This window comes from Theobroma cacao, chromosome 5 (assembly GCF_053813885.1).
Source record: "Theobroma cacao isolate CCN51 chromosome 5, ASM5381388v1, whole genome shotgun sequence".
In the NCBI taxonomy this organism is placed as follows: Eukaryota; Viridiplantae; Streptophyta; class Magnoliopsida; order Malvales; family Malvaceae; genus Theobroma; species Theobroma cacao.
The window spans coordinates 41,188,111-41,209,054 of record NC_142643.1 but is presented as its reverse complement, the minus strand read 5'-3'; the positions used below and the strand labels follow the sequence as shown (position 1 = coordinate 41,209,054).

Genomic DNA, 20,944 nt, shown 5'->3' with positions numbered 1-20,944 from the left:
ATATTCAGTATCTAATTTTGAAAATTATTTGTCAGAATAGTATCTTAAATGAAATTATATTTTTTTTTCTATATTATTTTACTCCCTCCGTATATCACCGTTCGTTCACCAATCATTCAAATAAAAAAAATTGAAATAATTTAATTAAAAACCAATAAAACAAAGCCCAATAACCATGGACTGAAGCCCAAACATAATTTCTTTATAATTTGTGATATTTGTTTTTTTTTTAAATGTAAAATTGTCACCATTTCTTTAACAAACCTGCTTCAGTGTTAAAACCCTAAACCTCTGTTCGGAAAATCTCCAATTTTCTTTTCTAATTTTTTTGTTGTCTTCAATGAACTTTGATTCTTCATATCTCAGATGATAAGCCAATAGCAAAGAAAATGTCAACAAGATCCCAAGCATCTTTGTGCTCTAGGTTCCTCAGCCAAACCCTTCAAAGCAGGTCCAAAACCCTACACTCATTTTACCGGAAAATCTCAACTTTCCCACATTTTCCCGCTAAGCAAACACCGAAATCCTCACTTTCTTCGAAAGGAGCCCATTTCTCCACAGCCTCCTCCACAGAAGTTCGGGATCTTCTTGCTGAAGTAGAGCGTGAGAAGCGGAGAGAAAAAGAGGACAGGACGAGAAAAGGTTTGGATACAAAGGATATTGATGAAGAGGATCAAGAAGATTACATGGGTGTAATGCCGTTGATAGAGAAGCTTGAGAAGGAGAAATTGAAGGATACTGGGAATTTAGACAGGTACGAGGAGCCTACAGATTCTGATAGCGATGAAGATGAAGATGATGAGAGGTTTGGGCCTGAGGCAGTTCAGAAGAGGATTGAGGAGTTTGAGAAGAAGCATAAGAGGCATGAGGAGTTGCTAAAGGACTTCACTGAGGCCGGTAAAAAGAAAAAAAAAAGAAATTTTCTTTTTCTTTTTGTTTTCTTTCACTATAAGCAGCATGATGTAATATACAATACAACGTAGGTGTATTTAAGCATATTATACATTTAAAGTTTATGGCTTTAGGCTCGTATTTTTGAGTAGGAGAGTTGGGATTGTTTATCACGTTGCTTAGATAAAGAGTGAAAATGAAGATTTAAACATTATTTTCATGGGAAAATAGGGACAATGCCAACTATTTTCTTCTTTTCCAAATCTTATCAAGAAGAAGACAATTTGATCATTTGTATTGATTACGTTGATTGATTCGGTGATTCTTTTGAAATGATAAGTTGCATGATTGACTATGCTCTCTTAAGTATTGTGAAAAAGTTAAAAAAATTGCTTTATAAGGGTCATGAATGAGTTGAACTGATACCAAAGTGTTCGAGCTCATTTTTTTTCTTTGTAAATGAAGCTTGACTCATCTGTCAAGCTCAAAATAATATTCAAGTTTGATTTGGTAAAATTTTAAATGAACTTGGACTTGTTTGCAAGTTTCATGAAGTAAATATATTCAGTGAATCTGATGAAGTCTGAAAGAAAGATACTTATGTTTACTCAGTGATAAGGCATAACATAACAACATAATACATTAAAAATTTGGTATAACTATCATTTTTTGGTCTAGCCATGACTTATTACCTGAACACACTGGACAGAGACACTTGATGAAGCTTTCAAATGTATGAGAAAAATTGACAAGTTTGAGGAAAAGCATTTTCGGCTTCGCCCTGAATACAGGGTCATTGGTGAGTTGATGAATCGACTTAAGGTAGCAGAAGGCAAGGAGAAATTCATTCTTCAGCAAAAATTAAATAGGGCAATGAGGCTGATTGAATGGAAGGAAGCCTATGATCCCAACAATCCTTCCAATTATGGAGTTATTCAGCTTGAACAAGTTGGTCAATCTGATGATCTTGTGGAAAATGCTGGACAAGAAGAGGAAGAGCAAATGGTACGAGGAGCTGCTGCTGATGACGATGATGATGAAGAATTTGATGACATGAAAGAGAAGGATAACATACTGTTAGAGAAGCTCAATGCTATTGACAAGAAACTTGAAGAGAAGCTGGCAGACTTGGATCATACCTTCGGGAAGAAGGGAAAGCTTCTGGAGGAGGAGATCAGAGATCTTGCTGAGGAAAGAAATGCTTTGATTGAAAAGAAAAGAAAACCTCTTTACAGAAAGGTAAGTGCATGCAAGACCCTACGTGATTGCTTCCAAAGCATCAGTTTTTTTTTTTTACAAATAGTAATTTAAAACTAGAGGAGGAAAAGGCTAAGCTTATGTTATTCTTCTTTTTCCTAAATACATTTCATTTATATTCATGCCTCTAGTTAGCAAGCTGTTGATTGGAGTTTGTCTTTCTGATGTTTCTCCCCCTTTTATCATTTCCTTGCAAGTATGAAATAGGTTGCATTGAAAAAATTCTAGGAAATTTCTTAAGCTGAAGTTTTAGTTTTCTTCATATTCTCTGATGATATATATGAGTGCGCAAGTTCATTATTTATTCAGGTGTTGAATAGAAAAAATAATGTTGACATCATGTTAAAAATATGAGATGTCCATATAAAAGACTCTGCAACGTGATATATGCTGTATGGGTGTTAGCATACTTGTTCAGTGTTCTCTGATGGCTCTGTGGTGAAGTTATCTACCCTTTTGAAGTTTTAATTTTTAAGGTCACAATGCATTTGCTTCATGTTTGAGCTTACTGTTAAGCTACCTTGTAAATAGCTATAGTTGAACTTGAGTATGTAGTACCTGAGGTAATTTGTTTATAAATTCATAGTAAAAAAAAGATATAGCCTATTCCTTTGCCTAGAGGTACAAAAATGCTTTCCTTTTATTGCATTATTGATTTATAAAATTTGGACTAAGCAGTCACTTTGGCAGAATCTAATAAACAAGCAGTAGGTTTTGTTAATTTTCTTTTAGGGTTGGGTTAGCAATGATATATATATATATATATTTTTTTTTTTTTGAGTGGAGAAGCTTATACTCTAATTCTGGTTGCAGTTTTTACTGAGAATATGGATTCTGGGGAAACATGTAATTGTGTATTGTGGCTCTGTGATGATAAGCCTGAATTTTGTATCATGGACATTTTGAATGTGGTACAACTTTGCAGCTTGCTTTCTTGTCTTTTAAGTTTGAAAATCCAATAGGCAGTCAAACAAAAATTGTTTTCTGCTTGAATCTTGATTGACCGCTATAATGTGTGCTTTTGACCATCAATTTGTAAGATGAACCTTTTTGTCAAAGTAATTAGGATGATTGTCACGTGTGTCATTGGTGTTAGCCTATTAAGGAATTTATAAAGATTAAGGTCCATATTTGCTTGCTGTCAACGCAGTTTTGCTGATAGTAATAAAATATATACCAATATAGATTTCTTTTCTGTGGGTTGGCAACGTAATTACTCTGGTGGAAGTACAAACTACCGCAGGTGGATTGGGGCAATAGATGCAATTCAATTCTAAAAGGATCATTACTGAGTTATGGTCTAACCAAAACGGTTTCCACTTCTTGGAGGAGGAAAAGGGAAACAATCATGTGTTTATATTTGCATAAAATGGCCCTAAGACTTGGATTTGAGCAAATTGCATTTCTAAGTCTAATTACTTTTCTCTTTGCACTAGACAATGGGTGCTCTCTCTGTGTAAGCTGGATTACTGCTTAAATTGAAGAAACAGTGTCATCTTAAAAGGGTAGGAATACAACATACATGACAGAACATCCTATGATAAATAGCGAGCTAATGATATACAAGCACAGTTTGCTTCTGTGCTGCTTCTGAGCTGATTGTATTATTAAAGGAATGAGTTCTCTCTCTGCGAATCTGCATTACTGCTATTGAAGAAACAGTCTCATCTTAAAAGGGTAGGAATACAACATACGTAAAAGAACATCCTAAGATAAATAGCAAGGTAATGATATACAAGCACAGTTTGCTTCTGTGCTGCTTCTGAGTTCATTGCACTATTAAGGAATGTGGTTTACTCCATGTTTTGCCCAGATTTGTTATTTCTACGTGAAATTCTTCGCTGATGCGGTTTTAAGTTTTTGATGGATTATTTGAATTTATTCACATTGAGTTTCTAATGCATGACTCCAATGTGTCTCATTCCGTGACATCTGTTTGGGATGATTAGATTGATAGTTTGTTGGGGTTCTTTCTTTTGTATTTGACATAAGATGTCTTTTCAAGGGGGCAATAGTACATAATTCAACCACTTCAAAAGTACTACTTCTGTTCTCTGGCTTCATTTCTTCTATAAACGTGGTGTGCACTTCTTATGGTCCTGTACTATTCCTGGTTTCTTCTTTGCTTCTCTTCAAGCTTCACTTGTGTGCTGATGCTTTTGTCTCTTTGTAACTCGTTTTTGTTTTCAACAGTTTTATGTTATAGGTAATTAATTCAATTTTTATTGAATATGGCAGGGTTTTGATGTGAGGTTGATAGATGTAAATCGAACTTGTAAAGTAACTAAGGTAATGTCATGCCATCTAAGTTTGTTTTGTTATTAGAGTGATTTCTATATAATTCATTTTGAATTTGATATGATCCAGGGAGGGCAAGTGATCAAGTACACTGCTTTGTTAGCTTGTGGAAACTATCACGGTGTTGTTGGCTATGCAAAAGCCAAAGGCGCAGCAGTCCCTATTGCCCTCCAAAAGGTAACATGTTAGTGATTTTATTTCTTTATTGTTGATTAATGCACTAGATAGATTATTGGTAGGTGAATCAGTTATTTAACTTCTATGGGTGGACTGGAAAATTGATATCTTTCGGGACATGTTTTAAAATATAATGGATTGGTATCCAGTTTTTCTTTGGACATTTCTTGATATAGTATTTGACATGCCTTGAGCATTAGGATATTCCCTTCATGTATGAGTTAGGGGCATTATCAGAAATGAAGGGAAAACATATGCACTTTTGACACTTTACTCCTGATGTGACAATTTTCAATTTTTGGATTTTTGAGATAGGTTTATCTGTACCTATCGTCTAGATTTTTTATACAATGGACATGTGCAATTCTAAATTAATAAGTAGATTTTTGCCTCTGGAACTTTTATAATCTGAAGTTTTGTTTTGGCTGGGTTTCATATGTTGTACTTAGTTTGACTAGCTAATCTGATTTGGATGGATTTCGAATCTGATATTCACATGCTTCTGTCGAATTCCTTTTTTTTTGGGTGTAGTTTTGGTAAAGTTCAGTTTCTTCATTTTTGTTACAATTGGTTTTTAATGGGCTACTTTCCTGGTATGATTCTATGATTTGAGGTACATAAAACCAACTGGATTGAGAGGTGTCTAACACCATCAGTATTGTCCCTCATGAGCACGTTCTTTCCTATCATTAATCATTTTTCTGTCACAAGCTTGATGAATTGATGTGTGAAATTTACTGACCGGGTGGTCAACGAACAGGCATATGAGAAATGCTTCCAGAATCTCCACTATATTGAACGGCATGAGGAGCATACAATTGCCCATGCAGTTCAAACAGCATATAAGAAGACTAAGGTGCATTACTATCTTTAGTTGTTTTTTTATCACAATCTCAGCGAGTTAATTCTCCACTTTTGTTGCTGCTCGAAGGTTCTTTGCATTCACCGTGTTTGAATTTGCATGCTTTTTTGATAGGTGTATCTCTGGCCTGCACCAACTACAACTGGTATGAAAGCTGGAAAAACTGTCGAAATCATTTTAAATTTAGCTGGCTTCAAGAATGTCAAATCAAAGGTAACAGAATTCTACCTGAATCAGGTTCTTTACAAAAGTGTTTGAAATTTGGCCATTTTTATAGTTAACCTCAACCCTCTTCTTCTTCTTAGGTTGTTGGCTCAAGGAATCCTCACAACACAGTCAAGGCTCTTTTTAAAGCCCTCAATGCAGTAAGTAGCCCCATCACCAACATGATGAATATTCCCTTTCTTTTGCATCCTAAGTATCACAATGACTGGACTGCTGTCATCTTTTACAATTTCCATTTTTTCAGATTGAAACTCCGAAAGACATTCAAGAGAAGTTTGGCAGGACGGTAGTTGAGAAATACTTGCTGCAGTAAGCATGCTTTTACAGCCCAAGCAGCATACATTATATTTTCTCAATTTTGAACATTTTGAATCATAAATTAGACGAGAGAAAAAATAATGAAAATGTTGTCATGGGTTGATGCTTTCCTTGCCCCCATGTATTTGGTAGATACATTTTGCTGCTGCATTTCCTCAAAAGGTTCACCATTGCAATTAAGATGAGATAAAAGAAATGAAAGGGTTTTGTGTTTTATGAAAATGAGGTCAAATTTGATTTTAGCTTCTAATAATCTAAAAGCATGGATTAGTGCACCCAAAAAAGTCCATACCATACATGTCTAATTTAATTAACAAAGGTAGTGAATTATGAGTCTATCCTGAACATTTATATAATTATCTTTCAATGCTTAATGTTGTATGGGTGGAGCTAGCTGGTAGCCCCCCAACCGAATGAATCAATCTATGTTCCTTTTCTTTTGCTTTCGGCAATCTTGTTTGTTTTCTAGTGATCACTAAAACAAATATGAACTTCACTTTCTAGCTAGCCTCGCCCATCACATCATCAAACGAAGAAACTTAGACTTTTTATTTTGTAGGATTTTTTAGGGGACTTATCTTTTTTAAAATTTTAATGAAGTGAAAAATGACTAAACTAAGGCAATTATTGAACTAAAATTCAAAATGGCAATGCTTTTAAAGGCATAAATTAGGGTTGGGAAGCCTGTCAGAAAATTCACATGTAAAGATTAGATGATATAAAACAAAGTGGAGAAATTCGATAAGTTACACTTTTCATTCTAAAATAATAGTAAAGTTCAGGGAATTGCAACCAAATTAGGATATTCTATTCCAAATCTTATTTTAAAGGGAGGCAGAAGAATATTCCTCTCCAGATCAAGGCAGCATTGCCTATCTCCGTTGATAAGAAGAAACACGAAAATATATATAAAAAAGAAATATGGAATGTTTTTGTAAATACCAAAGTCATATTTTCCTTTAGTGATTCTTTTCTTGTTGTTTCCAACTTCTTTTCAACATATATATTATTTTTTGTTTGAAACCTTATATTTGGCAAGGAGGGGGAATTGAGTGAAAAGAAAAATAGAAAAGGAAATTTTTATATTGTAATAAATGATTTTTAGTTCAGATTGAAAATAAAACTTATTTTAAATATAATATAATATAATATATATATATATATATATATATATATATTCAAGCATCAAGAATCCAGAATCCAGAATCAGTGAAAGTAAGAGAAAAAAGAAAAAGATAAAGAAGTGAAAGAAGGAAAGAAAACGTCAGTCAGTCAGTCTGTCCAAATCCAAAGGAAATCAAGATTTAATAATTAGAAAACACATTTCACTTTATTTAACAAGGATTGCTCTAGAATAAACTACAAACCAATGTTACACTACAGTTACAAATATACAAACTTTCATGCACCTTCACCAGAGTACGATCGTACAAAACTCCATCGCCACCGTCATCTCCGCCGCTTAGAACTCTTTTCAAAATCAAAACCAGAACGTGAAAGAGAAAAGTAAAATTCACAAATAAATTAACCTCTTCTTTTTTGTAAAATCATCATTATTATTATTATTATTATTATTATTATTATTATGGTGTCAGCTGAGGACGGAAATGGGAGGCAACCCGCGAAAGGGAAGGCCAATCGGGTCCGGAGCCTTCTGGGAGTCGGGTATTGGGTCCAAGGATTCAGGTGTTTTCCATGGATGGCTGTTAACTTCTTTCTGAAAGATAGCGTTAAGGTCGACCCGTCTACTCTTCAAATCCTTCAGAATTCTGCTAATCTCCCTATGGTTGCGAAGCCCCTCTACGGTGTCGTTTCCGATGCCGTTTATATCTCTGGCCAGCACCGTGTTCCTTATATCGCCATCGGTGGTAATTCTTTTTACTTTTTTTTAAAAAAAATTTTATGGTCTTTTTTAATTGTCGGTGTTTTGTGTTCTATTTACGATAATGCCACTCTCTGTTTGATTCTGGAAAATAGGAAATGTTCTAATGATTATCTTTTTCTTTTTCTTTTTTTATGATTTTAGGCATGTATGGGATTTTTACATAATAAATTTATATTTATTGGCATTGGAGGAATATGGGATTAATTTATTAATTTGTGTAACTTGCTATTAGTATAATAAGGCTAGTTCAGGAAAAGGTGATTTTAGGGGGAAAAATGGTCTGAAGTTTATTCATTTCTTCAACTTTATCCCTTTTTTTTGTTTAAATAAATTTATAAAAATGGGAAGTTCTGTTTCTTCATGAGAATCAATTGCTTCACCATTTTTCTTTCCTTTTGGTTGATAACTACTTATTTTATGAAAAAGTAAAGATATTTTTACTGACAAACCTACTAAACCTAGTTGTATATTATGTTATTGTGCTTCTAATTGCTTTCAAACAACCAGAGATATTGTGTAGGATAAGATAGTTTTCTGTGAAGGATAGAATGATTTTGGTTGAAGTAAAGCTTGTGGTTCTAATATTAATGTTAAGATTGAATACTTGTGTGGCTATGCTTTTATGCAATATACTCCTCAGTGATAAAAACCCCTGAAAATGGGGAAGAGAGGATGTGACTGTAAGTTCCTGGTGCAATTATAGATGATTAAACCTGCAGTTAAGCTGACTGGCACCATCTGATACTGTTGTTAAAATTTGAATAACATATTATTAAGGTAAATCAGTTAAACATGAATATACTATTTTATTGTTTGTTAAACAAATGTAACCTCTCAAATAATTGAATGTCTATTTCTTCTCCATAATAACTTTTGCTCTTACCCTGTTGCAGCTTTCTTACAAGCAGTGTCATGGCTAGCAATAACAATCCTTTCACAATCAAACATTTCAATGTTAACTATGAGCCTATATCTTCTACTCAGTAATCTTGGCGCTTCAATAGCTGAGGTTGCTAATGATGCCATTGTTGCCGAGACAGGAAAAACACAAACTTCTTCCAAAAAGTCTCAATCAGCTTCCTCAGGTGAGCTCCAGTCATTTGTTTGGATGGCTTCCTCTGTTGGTGGAGTCCTTGGGAACCTGTTAGGTGGCATCGCCATTGACAGATTTTCCCCCCAATCAATGTTCCTCTTCTTTGGACTTCTCCTTGCTTTCCAGTTTTTCATAACTGTCTCAGTTCCTGAGCACTCTCTTAATCTTCCAAAAAGTCCATCAAATGTTGGGATTAAGAAGCAGCTTTCAGAGCTCTTAGTTGCATTGCGAAAACCTGAGATAGCTTATTCAATAACCTGGTTTGCCGCATCCTATGCCATAATTCCAGCACTGACAGGGACCATGTTCTTTTACCAAACACAATATTTGAAGATTGATGCCTCTCTATTGGGAATTTCTAAGGTGTTTGGGCAGGCAGTAATGCTGTTATGGGGTGTCATTTACAATCGTCGCTTCAAGTCAGTCCGACCAAGGAAACTGATTGAAGCCATTCAGCTAACAATGGCAGTATTCATGATTTCAGATGTGTTGTTTGTGAAAGGAATCTATCAACAGATGGGGGTGCCAGACTCGGTTTATGTTGTAGTTTTCTCAGGTGTCTTAGAGGTTCTGTTCTTCTTCAAGATTCTGCCATTTAGTGTTCTAATAGCACAACTCTGCCCTCCAGGATGTGAAGGGTCTCTAATGGCATTTGTCATGTCAGCTGTTGCCCTTGCATTCATAGTGAGTGGATACCTTGGTGTCGCATTGGCATCCTATGTTGGGGTCACAGAAAATGATTTTTCTGGATTTCCTCTTGGCCTCCTAATACAGGCAGTTTGCACCTTTCTGCCACTATTTTGGTCATCATGCATACCTGATGATGTGAAATCCAAAACCAGGACGGAGTAAGTAGCATTGGTGTTTTCAAAATATGGTGTTAAATGCTAAATTGGGAGGAGCAGCTTCAGAAAAGTTATCAGAAGCACTAATGCTTTTTTCTTTATTTGTTTACTTTGCTATTTCTTTTATTTTTTTTATGTCATTAGATATATAGATTAATGAACATGACCAAATAAGAAGAATCAGAGGTAGTTTTAGGTCCCTCATAGTGATGATGCCTTTGGATTTGTTATTGCAAGTGCACAACAGTATCAGATTTTAACATTTTTTCAGATGAAAGAGCTGTTATAGTGGCAAGTTATGTATGTGAGATAATCGTTTCTGCTTCCATGATTTCAGATGGAAAATGTAGCTGGGGTTCTTGTGTTTCTATGGCAAATTAAACCGAGCAAGATTTAAATTGAACTTTATAGTCTTTACTTAACTGTTTGCTTTGAGTTCTGTCATAATTTTTTTGAAAACCCTAATATATTGTCTATTAGTATAGACACTCTTGCCATGAACATGTCCAGATGAGAAAAATTCTCATTTTTCAATTTAAGTTGCTTGTCAAGCTCAAACCAAATGGTAGTTATATGTGGTGCTGCATCTTCTTTTTCACCTTCTCCTTTCCCTTTAATAAGAAATTAAATTGGAATTCCACTCACATATGCATAAAAATTAGATGATAGAATTGCTTCCTTTACCTTTCCTTTTCTCTCTTCCATTTCCAACTTATTTAAGGGCAATATGTGGATACCTAATACTCTGATAACTGACATGAGATCAAGTATGTAACAGTATTTAAACAAAATGAATCAGTAGCACTAGCACCAAATAGGCACACAAGTAACTTTAAGATCTTCCCATTGTTCAAAAGATGGCTTAACATGATTGTACAATGTGATTCGTCATATGCATTGACCAGTGAAATTTCATGTACCCGCAATTCGGGTTGGGAATATATTCTACAATCATTCATCAGGTTACTTAACCCTAAGACTGCATGATAGATTAAAGCTTGATAAACTACTTTAATGTGTTGATAGTATAAGCTAATATTACTCTATACCCTTTAATTAGATCAATAAACAACTAGAATTTCCCAGAGTTGTTACAAGCTATACACTAGCAAGCAGGAAACCACATGAATTGCTACAACTTGAATATTTGATGCTGCTAAACAAGACATATTTTAGAACGCAAGTAGCAGCCAGATTAGTTATTGAAAGAAATTCCAAGGTAAAATAACCCAACATATGCAACCCTTTCCCTTCAACTCTTTTAGAGGCCAAAATTAGCTAGGAACAAGCTAATTACTCTAAAAGAAATCAACTTGTTAGATCCAATTTTAATCATAACACAACATTAAACAACTAATCAGTCGTCGCATAACATCTTCATTAATATTGCCAAACTTCTCCAGTTCATTACAACATTAAGAACACTGACCACCAAACTAAAAGCACAGCTAGAGGCTGTACATTTCACCCTAAAAACATCAGTAACAATTAACTAAACACGACCATCAAATAAGGATTCTAACTTCACTGTCCCACCTTTCAAGAGATTCTCAATTTCTTTAGGAGGGTTTAGCCCCAACCTTTGAGCTCTTTCCCAACGAGCCATCCGCGTTATCCCGAGGCACGGTCCATATGCCATGTTCATATCAAATTGCCTTAACACTTCCTCTTGCTCATCAAAATCATCTGCTTCCTCCCAAGAAACCAATAAAAGTAAGTAAAGAAATATAATAGCATTTATTTTTTATAAATACCCATTAAAAGAAAAAGGGAAAAGAGAGTGACCTTTGAGATCGAGGGAACCGCCGGGAGAAGTAAGGGCGGCGGGCTGGGTGATATTGGAACCGAAAGTAGCGGCGTGTTTGGGCGACGGGTTTTTGGTTGATTTCGAGGATTTCGACTTGGTTATGCCTCCCCTACTGCTGTTCTTCTTTTGCCTGTAGAAAACCTTCATGTTCTTGGAAGTGGTTGCCATTCTTGATTCGCCTTCTCCTTCCCAAAGCTTCTGTTTAAATTCAAAATTCAAAATTTTGTTTCTCCGGATTGGTTCTTTGGTTTGGAATTTATCAAATCCTGCATTCCAACGATGATTTCTCGAGCTGGGCCTCGTCTTCTGGTTGTTTTCCATGGGCCTAACGGCATAGCTTGTAGTTAACCCTGTTTATAAGCCCGTTTAGCAGCTCAGGCCTTCAATTTGAAGCCCTATTCCATCAAAATTATTTTATTTCAAAAGATATTTTAGAATATTAGTATGACAATTTTCTTATTTGTTAATTAATTTGTTATATTGAGAGTAATTAACAGTAATATCCTATTTAATTGTGTTGGAATTTTGAATTGTGAATATAATATATAAATTATATATATTTCTAAAGATTGGTTAATGAAATCTTTGGATTTGTATCAGTTTTATATCTGATGCCCTCGAAGGTTTTAATATATATGACTTATTAACAAAAAGACAACATATTATCAATTTATATCTATATCTATTTATGAGATCTGTTATCAATTTTATATTTTTTAAAGATTTCTATCAACTATAAGTAATGTGTTATTCATGTAATTTTTTTAAAAAAAAGTGTTATTGAATTAAAATTATATATTTAAAATATAAAGCAAGCTGTATACTAAAATTATTTTCTCGTTACAAATTAAGATGAAAACATGTCCCTAGAATATATTAAATAACTAGCAACTTGTATATTTACTATATAAAAAACAAAAATTTATTAAAATTGTATAATTTTTGTAAAAAAATAATTTTTGATAACATTATACACTACATAAATTTTACATTAATAAAAGATGAAATAAGTTTGAAAGATTGTTTTTTATCTAATAAACAAACGTATTTTTTGGACTGAAAATGTAAACTGGTCTAATGTGATATCAAAATTTAGTCAATATTCTTCATTGAATAGACGTTTGATAAGAGACATTAAGACTTAAGGTAAGACTCAATTAAGATAAGAGGAGGACTTTGACTCCCGAATTGGTACGCAATCACTCTAGTCTAACACCACAAAACAAGTTAGGCATTCTGTTCTATCATCTTCCAATTAAAGTGCACAGCAGTATACTTTTCCTATCTCTCTTGACCTCGTTACATGAAGTCAAGCTTTCGCCAACAAACTCAAATTACAAATACTTGCCGGTCCCTCAAATCCTCTTTCACCCACCACACAACTCTCTCTCGACCCAAAGCAACATGGAAACCTGGTTCATCATTCTCGTCACCATCTCCATTTCTCTTCTCTTTAGAGCTCTCATTAACCTTCTTTCATCCCATTCCGAGAACCCTTCCCAAACACTCCCTCCTGGCCCTGCCAACATTCCCATTATCAGCAACATTTTATGGCTCAGGAGAACCTTTTCCGAGCTGGAACCAATCCTCCGGAACCTCCATAACAAGCTTGGTCCGATGGTCACTCTCAACATTCTTTCTCGCCCTGCTATTTTCATCTCCGATCGCTCTCTCGCCCACCAGGCGTTAATTCAAAGCGGTGCTTTGTTTGCCGACCGCCCCGAACCTCCTTTCATAGCCAAGATTGTAACCTGTAATCAACATAATATCAACTCTGCTCCCTATGGTCCAACTTGGAGACTTTTGAGGCGTAACCTCACAGCTCAAATCCTCCATCCTTCGCGTATAAAATCCTACTCTCATGCTCGGAAATGGGTTATTCAAATCTTGCTAGAATCCTTAATTTCACACTCTAAAACTGGAGAACCAGTTCGTGCTGTGGATCATTTTCAATATGCTATGTTCTGCTTATTGGTGCTGATGTGTTTCGGTGACAAGCTTAGTCAAGAACAAATTAAAGAGATTGAGAATGTTGCGCGCCGTTTGCTAATAGGCATGGGAGGAAGATTCAACCTACTCAATTTCTGGCCTAGCTTGACAAGGTTTTTGCTTCATAAACGTTGGAAGGAGTTCTTTCAGACCGTTGAGGATCAAGAGAAGGTGTTGGTTCGTTTGATAAGGGCACGAAAGAAAGTGAAAGAGGAGAGATTGAGCAAGAGTAAAGAGGACAAAGAGGAAGCTGATGATGACGAGTATCTTTTGGCGTATGTTGATACTTTGCTTGATCTTCAATTATCGGAGGGACAAAGGAATCTTACTGAACAGGAAATTGCCACTTTGAGCTCTGAGTTTCTCAGTGCTGGAACAGATACTACCTCCACTGCTTTGCAGTGGATTATGGCAAACATGGTGAAATATCCACATGTTCAAGAGAAGCTATTAATGGAGATCAAAGGGGTTGTGGGAGATGGAGAGGAAGAGGTCAAGGAAGATGATTTGCAGAAGATGCCTTACCTGAAGGCAGTGATCTTGGAAGGGCTAAGGAGGCACCCACCAGGCCACTTTGTTCTGCCTCATAGCGTGAGAGAAGACACAGTCCTCGGAGGATTTTCGGTACCCAAGAATGCTACCATTAATTTCCTGGTAGCAGAAATGGGGCGGGATCCGAAAGTATGGGAGGATCCAATGTCATTTAAGCCTGAAAGGTTCCTTAGCAGTGGCAATAAAAGTGGGGAAGTCTTTGATATAACAGGAAGTAGGGAGATCAAGATGATGCCGTTTGGGGTAGGGAGGAGGATTTGTCCTGGACTCGGCTTGGCCATGCTTCATCTGGAGTATTTTGTGGCAAATCTGGTTTGGAAACTCGAATGGAAGGCTATGGATGGAGATGAGGTGAGCTTGGAGGAGAAGCAGGAGTTCACAGTGGGGATGAAGACTCCATTGCAGGCCCATATTCATCCTAGGAAAAGATAAGATACCGATTTTTACCAGTATATTATATATAGGTAATTGTCAGTCTAGCTTTTCTTTTTCTGGAAAGTCAGTCTAGCTTTTAATATCTGTCCAATGATATACACATCCTCTGATCCAGGACTTGTAAACCTTTGTCAGATACGCTTCTATGTGTTAAACCAGAGTGATACGACTGACCAGCTCAGGGCAATTAGCTGGATAGTAAATTCTTCCAGAATTGTAGCAACAACCTTCATTGATTTCACATATCTTAAGCCCTGGAATTCATGTGGCTGCTCATGGGTTCATCTAATGTAAGTCTTATTAAATCAGAATGGAAAAGCTAATGTTATGTTCACTTGCCTGGTGAAATATTTCTTCATTTTTCCATTGGCTACTAAAATTACTCAAAGTTTTATATCATAAATTAGTTCAATTTATTTGTATAATTCTGTTCAAGGAGTTTACAATGCCAGAATAATGAATATGTTTCGATTCCACGACCAAGTTTTTATCCTTAATTGATCAGCAGCACAAAGTTTTTTGTCTAATACATCTACTGAGATTTTTTTTTGGTTTATTTCTTGAATTAATTTTAAATGAATTAAGTGGAACCCAAAAGAGTGACTGATTGATGATCGAATTTAAGTAATTCAGCCACTACAAGCCATTTTAGAACACAACTTGAATATTTGAACTAATTTATGATATAAAACTATACGCTATACGCTATTAAGTAGGAAACCACATGTACTGCTACAACTTGAATATTTGATGCTGCTAAACAAGACATATTTTAGAACACAAGTGGCAGCCGGATTAGTTATTGAAAGAAATTCCAAGGTAAAATAACCCAACATATGCAACCCTTTCCCTTCAAATCTTTTAAAGGCCAAAATCAGTTAGGAACACGCGAATTACTCTAAAAGAAAATCAACTTGTTAGATCCAATTTTAATCATAACACAACATTAAACACCAAATCAGTCATCGCCTAACATCTCCATTAAAACTACCAAACTTCTCCAGTTCATTACAACATTAAGAACACTGAACACCAAACTAAAAGTACAGCTAGAGGCTGTACATGTCACCCAAAAATCATTAGTAACAATTAACTAAACACGACCATCAAATAAGGATTCTAACTTCACTTTCCCACCTTTCAAGAGATTCTCAATTTCTTTAGGAGGGTTTAGCCCCAACCTTTGAGCTCTTTCCCAACGAGCCATCCGCGTTATCCCAAGGCACGGTCCATATGCCATGTTCATATCAAAATGCCTTGACACTTCCTCTTGCACATCAAAATCATCTGCTTCCTCCCAAGAAACCAATAAAAGTAAGTAAAGAAATATAATAGTATTTATTTTTTATAAATACCCATTAAGAGAAAAAGGGAAAAGAGTGTGGCCTTTGAGATCGAGGGAACCGCCGGGAGAAGTAAGGGCGGCGGGCTGGGTGATATCGGAACCGAAAGTAGCGGCGTGACTGGGCGACGAGTTTTTGGTTGATTTCGAGGATTTCGACTTGGTTATGCCTCCCCTACTGTTGTTCTTCTTTTGCCTGTAGAAACCCTTCATGTTCTTGGAAGTGGTTGCCATTCTCGATTCGCCTTCTCCTCCCCAAAGCTCCCGTTTAAATTCAAAATTCCAAATTTTGTATCTCCGAATTGTTTCTTGGGTTCTGGCATTTATCAAATTTTGCATTCCAATGTTGATTTCTAGGGCTGGGCCCTCGTCTTCTGGTTGTTTTCCATGGGCCTAACGAGTTAACTCTGTTTATGAGCCCGGTTACCAGTTCAGGCCTTCAATTTTAATCCCCATTTCCATCAAAATTGATATTTTAGAATATTAGTGTGACAATTTTCTTATTTATTAATTAATTTGTTATATTGAATGTAATTAATAGTAATATCCTATTTAATTGTGTTGGAATTTTGAGTTGTGAATATAATATATAAATTATATATATTTCTAAAGATTGGTTAATGGAATCCTTCAATTTGTATCTTTTTTTATATCTTATGTGCGTAAAGTTTTTGGTATAAATGAATTAATTATTGAAATAATAAAATATCAAAGATTATGAATTTTTTTACACCCGAGCATTTGACTCATTTGTTGATATATAATCTCCCTGTTTAAAGAGTAAGATTCGAATCTCTCTCCCTCACTTATAATAAAAAAGATTGTGATTTTTTTGAAATATTACTTCATCATTTTTTTCTCCTTAAATTATAAACATGCGTTTATATTTTTGATTGGATGATGAGCTTTATAATGGTTTGCAGTGTTAATATGTATATGATTATATAAATAAAACAAAATTATAATATGTTATCGTATAATTGTTTTACATAAACTTGTACATTGTGTGAGTATGCAACTATTGGGAAAATGAAACATAAAAAGGAATGTATACATTTATTATTAACAAAAAGACAACATACTATCAATTTATTTCTATATATATATATGAGATTTGTTATTAATTTTATATTTTTTAAAGATCTCTATTAATTTAAGTAATGTGTTATTCAGGTAATTTTTTTTAAAAAAAGTGCTATTGAATTAAAATTATATATTTAAAATATAAAACGAGCTATATGTTAAAATTATCTTCTCGTTACAAGTTAAGATGAAAACATGTCCTTATAATATATTAAATAACTAGCAACTTGTATATTTACGATATTAAAAACAGAAATTTATTAAAATTATATAATTTTTGTAAAAATATAATTTTTGATAACATTATACACTACATAAATTTCAAATTAATAAAAGATGAAATAAGTTTGAAAAATCTTTTTTCATCTAATAAACAAATGTATTTTTATGATTGAAAATGTAAACCGATGTAATGTGATATCAAAATTTATTCAATATTCTTCATTGAATAGACGTTTTATAAGAGATATTACGAATTAAGATAAGCCTCAATTAAGATAAGAGAAGGACTTGTGACTCTTGAATTGGTGCTAAGATTTAAAAATGAAACCACGGTAAGCATTTAAAATACAGTTGAAGCTCCCGCTAATATCTCAGACAAAATATCTAGAGACTCACTCTAGTCTACCACCACAAAAAAGTTAAGCCATTCTATCAATCTATCATCTTCCAATTAAAAAGCACAGTAGTATACATTTCCTATCTCTCTTGACCTCGTTACATGAAGTCAAGCTTTTGCCAACAAACTCAAATTACAAATACTTGCCGCTCCCTCAAATCCTCTTTTATGTATCCACCACACAACTCTCTCTCAACCCAAAGCAACATGGAAACCTGGTTCATCATTCTCGTCACCATCTCCATTTCTCTTCTCTTTAGAGCTCTCATTAACCTTCTTTCATCCCATTCCGAGAACCCTTCCCAAACACTCCCTCCGGGCCCTGCCAACATTCCCATTATCAGCAACATTTTATGGCTCAGGAGAACCTTTTCCGAACTGGAACCAATCCTCCGGAACCTCCATAACAGGCTTGGTCCGATGGTCACTCTCAACATTCTTTCTCGCCCTGCTATTTTCATCTCCGATCGCTCTCTCGCCCACCAGGCGTTAATTCAAAGCGGTGCTTTGTTTGCCGACCGCCCCGAACCTCCTTTCATAGCCAAGATTGTAACATGTAATCAACATAATATCAACTCTGCTCCCTACGGTCCAACTTGGAGACTTTTGAGGCGTAACCTCACAGCTCAAATCCTCCATCCTTCGCGTATAAAATCCTACTCTCATGCTCGGAAATGGGTTCTTCAAATCTTGTTAGAATCGTTAATCTCACACTCTAAAACTGGAGAACCAGTTCGTGCTGTGGATCATTTTCAATATGCTATGTTCTGCTTATTGGTGCTGATGTGTTTCGGTGACAAGCTTAATCAAGAACAAATTAAAGAGATTGAGAGTATTCAGCGCCGTTTGCTAATAGACGTGGGAGGAAGATTCAACCTACTCAATTTCTGGCCTAACTTGACAAGGTTTTTGCTTCATAAACGTTGGAAGGAGTTCTGTCAGGCCCTCGAGGTTCAAGAAAAGGTGTTGGTTCGTTTGATAAGGGCACGAAAGAAAGTGAAAGAGGAGAGATTGAGCAAGAGTAAAGACGACAAAGAGGAAGCTGATGATGACGAGTATCTTTTGGCCTATGTTGATACTTTGCTTGATCTTCAACTACCGGAGGGACAAAGGAATCTTACTGAACAGGAAATTGCCACTTTGAGCTCTGAGTTTCTCAATGGTGGAACAGATACTACCTCCACTGCTTTGCAGTGGATTATGGCAAACATGGTGAAATATCCACATGTTCAAGAGAAGCTATTCATGGAGATCAAAGGGGTTGTGAGAGATGGAGAGGAAGAGGTCAAGGAAGATGATTTGCAGAAGATGCCTTACTTGAAGGCAGTGATCTTGGAGGGGCTAAGAAGGCACCCACCAGGCCACTTTGTTCTGCCTCATAGTGTGAGAGAAGACACAGTCCTCGGAGGATTTTCCGTACCCAAGAATGCTACCATTAATTTCATGATAGCAGAAATGGGGTGGGATCCGAAAATATGGGAGGATCCAATGTCATTTAAGCCTGAAAGGTTCCTTAGCAGTGGCAATAAAAGCGGGGAAGTCTTTGATATAACAGGAACTAGGGAAATCAAGATGATGCCGTTTGGGGTAGGGAGGAGGATTTGTCCTGGACTCGGCTTGGCCATGCTTCATCTGGAGTATTTTGTGGCAAATCTTGTTTGGAACCTCGAATGGAAGGCTATGGATGGAGATGAGGTCAGCTTGGAGGAGAAGCAGGAGTTCACGGTGGGGATGAAGACTCCATTGCAGGCCCATATTTATCCTAGGAAAAGATAAGATACTGATTTTTACTAGGATATTATACTTAGGTAATTGTCAGTCTAGCTTTTCTTTTTCTGGAAAGGCAGTCTCGCTTTTAATATCAGTCCAGTGATATACCCATCCTTCTGATCCAGGACTTGTAAACCTTTGTCAAATACGCTTCTATATGTTAAACCAGAATGATACGACTGATCAGCTCAGGGCAATTACAACCTTCATTGATTTCACATATCTTAAGCCCCGAAATTCATGTGGCTGTTCATGGATTCATCTAATGTAAGTCTTATTAAATCAGAATGGAAAAGCTAATGTTATGTTCGCTTGCCTGGTGAAATTTTTCTTCATTTTTCCATTGGCTACTAAAATTACTCAAAGTTTAATATCATAAATTAGTTCAATTTATTTGTATAATTCCGTTCAGGGAGTTTACAAAGCCAGAATATGATTCAATTCCATTACCAAGTTTTTATCCTTAATTGATCAGCAACACAAAGTTTTTTGTCTAATACATCTTTTGAGATTTTTTTTATTTATTTCTTGAATTAATCTTAAATGAATTTAGTGGAACCCAAAAGAGTGACTGATTGATAATCGAATTTAAATAATTTAGCTACTTCAAGTCATTTTCATTCTGTCAAGACATCTTAAATTTCATAACCTAAATGATAAGGTTGTCGAATTTAAGCTAAATTATGACATGATATATGAGAAGCTTGGCAGTGTCCTATTTGGTACATTTATGACATTAAATGGATTGAGTTCTGGATTCATGTGTGGTTGGATACTGAGTACAGTCGAGTTAAACTCCACTACAAGATAAAATAACTTATTATTTGTCGTGTACTCCAGCAGCAGTAACGTTGCTTCCATTGATCTACAGATATGGAAATAATTCAATAAACGATGATAATGACCCTTATGAATGAATCGACTACTTCAACTGATGGACAATTAATGTTATAAAGGGGTGTTGGAGTGATCTACTTGCCTGGAAGAAGTGGGTGTATGGGTGGGTCTGTTTGTAATGGTTCCTCTTGATGTAAGGAATTATTTCATTCCTTCCTTTTAATGAAAGCAGGATGATAATCTTCCAAAAAATTACTGTCAACTTAGGTTGAGAAATATTGGCCTTTGATTGACCTACTCGATAAGGTTGCATATTGGGCTCATGTTAAGCATTAACTCTCCTGGATTAGCCACCTGCTTTAATTTGAACTTGTGTTAAATCATGGGAACTAGGAAAAACTTTTGATTCTCAATCCATTTTAAACAATTTGGACACGCCACTTTTTTTTCTGGCGAATTTGGGAAGAACATGGAAGATGAAGCAAGGTTCAAATATAGACCAGTTAATCCGTTGTCTTTGCTTTAGTGAATTTTTAGATAACCAATAGACCGGAAAGAAAATTGATTCCAAGAGGCAGAGGAATTAGGGGCTATGGGCTTTTGGGGCTTCATCAAAAGTAGTGTTAGAAAGACCGTAGACCTGAAATTGTAAAGTTGAA

At 35.4% G+C, this 20,944-nt stretch overlaps 4 protein-coding genes and 2 pseudogenes across 6 annotated transcripts; 4 read left to right on the top strand and 2 right to left on the bottom strand.

The window, feature by feature from the left end:
- Positions 1-249: 249 nt before the first annotated feature.
- On the top strand, positions 250-6,159 carry LOC18599643 (Ribosomal protein S5 family protein). Its single transcript, XM_018122361.2, has 8 exons — positions 250-897; positions 1,601-2,130; positions 4,387-4,437; positions 4,516-4,623; positions 5,384-5,479; positions 5,600-5,698; positions 5,791-5,850; positions 5,955-6,159. The coding sequence occupies exons 1-8, from the start codon at positions 390-392 to the stop codon at positions 6,021-6,023; spliced, it is 1,521 nt and encodes a 506-aa protein (XP_017977850.2). The 5' UTR covers positions 250-389; the 3' UTR covers positions 6,024-6,159.
- Positions 6,160-7,231: 1,072 nt separating this feature from the next.
- Positions 7,232-10,175, top strand: LOC18599642 (Major facilitator superfamily protein). Of its 2 annotated transcripts, XM_088806859.1 has the most exons (3): positions 7,238-7,534; positions 7,624-7,896; positions 8,807-10,175. In XM_088806859.1, exons 2-3 carry the CDS (start codon positions 7,728-7,730, stop codon positions 9,856-9,858), a joined length of 1,221 nt encoding a protein of 406 aa, XP_088662985.1. In that variant the 5' UTR covers positions 7,238-7,534; positions 7,624-7,727; the 3' UTR covers positions 9,859-10,175. The 2 variants fall into 2 exon arrangements, with proteins under 2 accessions (XP_007029755.3, XP_088662985.1); XM_007029693.3 differs by having other exon boundaries at positions 7,232-7,896.
- A 1,021-nt stretch (positions 10,176-11,196) lies between these two features.
- On the bottom strand, positions 11,197-11,954 carry LOC18599641 (uncharacterized). Its single transcript, XM_007029692.3, has 2 exons — positions 11,637-11,954; positions 11,197-11,537 (listed from the first exon to the last, which is right to left on the bottom strand). The coding sequence occupies exons 1-2, from the start codon at positions 11,824-11,826 to the stop codon at positions 11,344-11,346; spliced, it is 384 nt and encodes a 127-aa protein (XP_007029754.3). The 5' UTR covers positions 11,827-11,954; the 3' UTR covers positions 11,197-11,343.
- A 1,018-nt stretch (positions 11,955-12,972) lies between these two features.
- LOC18599637 (cytochrome P450 89A2 pseudogene) lies at positions 12,973-14,968 on the top strand (annotated as a pseudogene). The gene is made up of 2 exons (XR_016026390.1): positions 12,973-14,663; positions 14,770-14,968. The product of XR_016026390.1 is annotated as a cytochrome P450 89A2 pseudogene (transcript).
- Positions 14,969-15,580: 612 nt separating this feature from the next.
- LOC18599640 (uncharacterized) lies at positions 15,581-16,262 on the bottom strand. Its single transcript, XM_018121171.2, has 2 exons — positions 16,021-16,262; positions 15,581-15,921 (listed from the first exon to the last, which is right to left on the bottom strand). The coding sequence occupies exons 1-2, from the start codon at positions 16,208-16,210 to the stop codon at positions 15,728-15,730; spliced, it is 384 nt and encodes a 127-aa protein (XP_017976660.2). The 5' UTR covers positions 16,211-16,262; the 3' UTR covers positions 15,581-15,727.
- A 1,560-nt stretch (positions 16,263-17,822) lies between these two features.
- Positions 17,823-19,773, top strand: LOC18599639 (cytochrome P450 89A2 pseudogene; annotated as a pseudogene).
- The last annotated feature ends 1,171 nt before the right edge of the window (positions 19,774-20,944 follow it).

Bases quoted from the DNA above. Each gene is read 5' to 3' on its own strand.
- LOC18599643 (XM_018122361.2), top strand. From the start codon at position 390: ATGTCAACAAGATCCCAAGCATCTTTGTGCTCTAGGTTCCTCAGCCAA. The intron at 2,131-4,386 runs GTAAGTGCATGC...TGAATATGGCAG, and splicing joins GAAAACCTCTTTACAGAAAG to GGTTTTGATGTGAGGTTGAT. The intron at 4,438-4,515 runs GTAATGTCATGC...GATATGATCCAG, and splicing joins GAACTTGTAAAGTAACTAAG to GGAGGGCAAGTGATCAAGTA.
- LOC18599642 (XM_007029693.3), top strand. From the start codon at position 7,614: ATGGTGTCAGCTGAGGACGGAAATGGGAGGCAACCCGCGAAAGGGAAG. The intron at 7,897-8,806 runs GTAATTCTTTTT...ACCCTGTTGCAG, and splicing joins TCCTTATATCGCCATCGGTG to CTTTCTTACAAGCAGTGTCA.
- LOC18599641 (XM_007029692.3), bottom strand. From the start codon at position 11,826: ATGGCAACCACTTCCAAGAACATGAAGGTTTTCTACAGGCAAAAGAAG. The intron at 11,538-11,636 runs GTCACTCTCTTT...GGGAGGAAGCAG, and splicing joins CGGTTCCCTCGATCTCAAAG to ATGATTTTGATGAGCAAGAG.
- LOC18599640 (XM_018121171.2), bottom strand. From the start codon at position 16,210: ATGGCAACCACTTCCAAGAACATGAAGGGTTTCTACAGGCAAAAGAAG. The intron at 15,922-16,020 runs GCCACACTCTTT...GGGAGGAAGCAG, and splicing joins CGGTTCCCTCGATCTCAAAG to ATGATTTTGATGTGCAAGAG.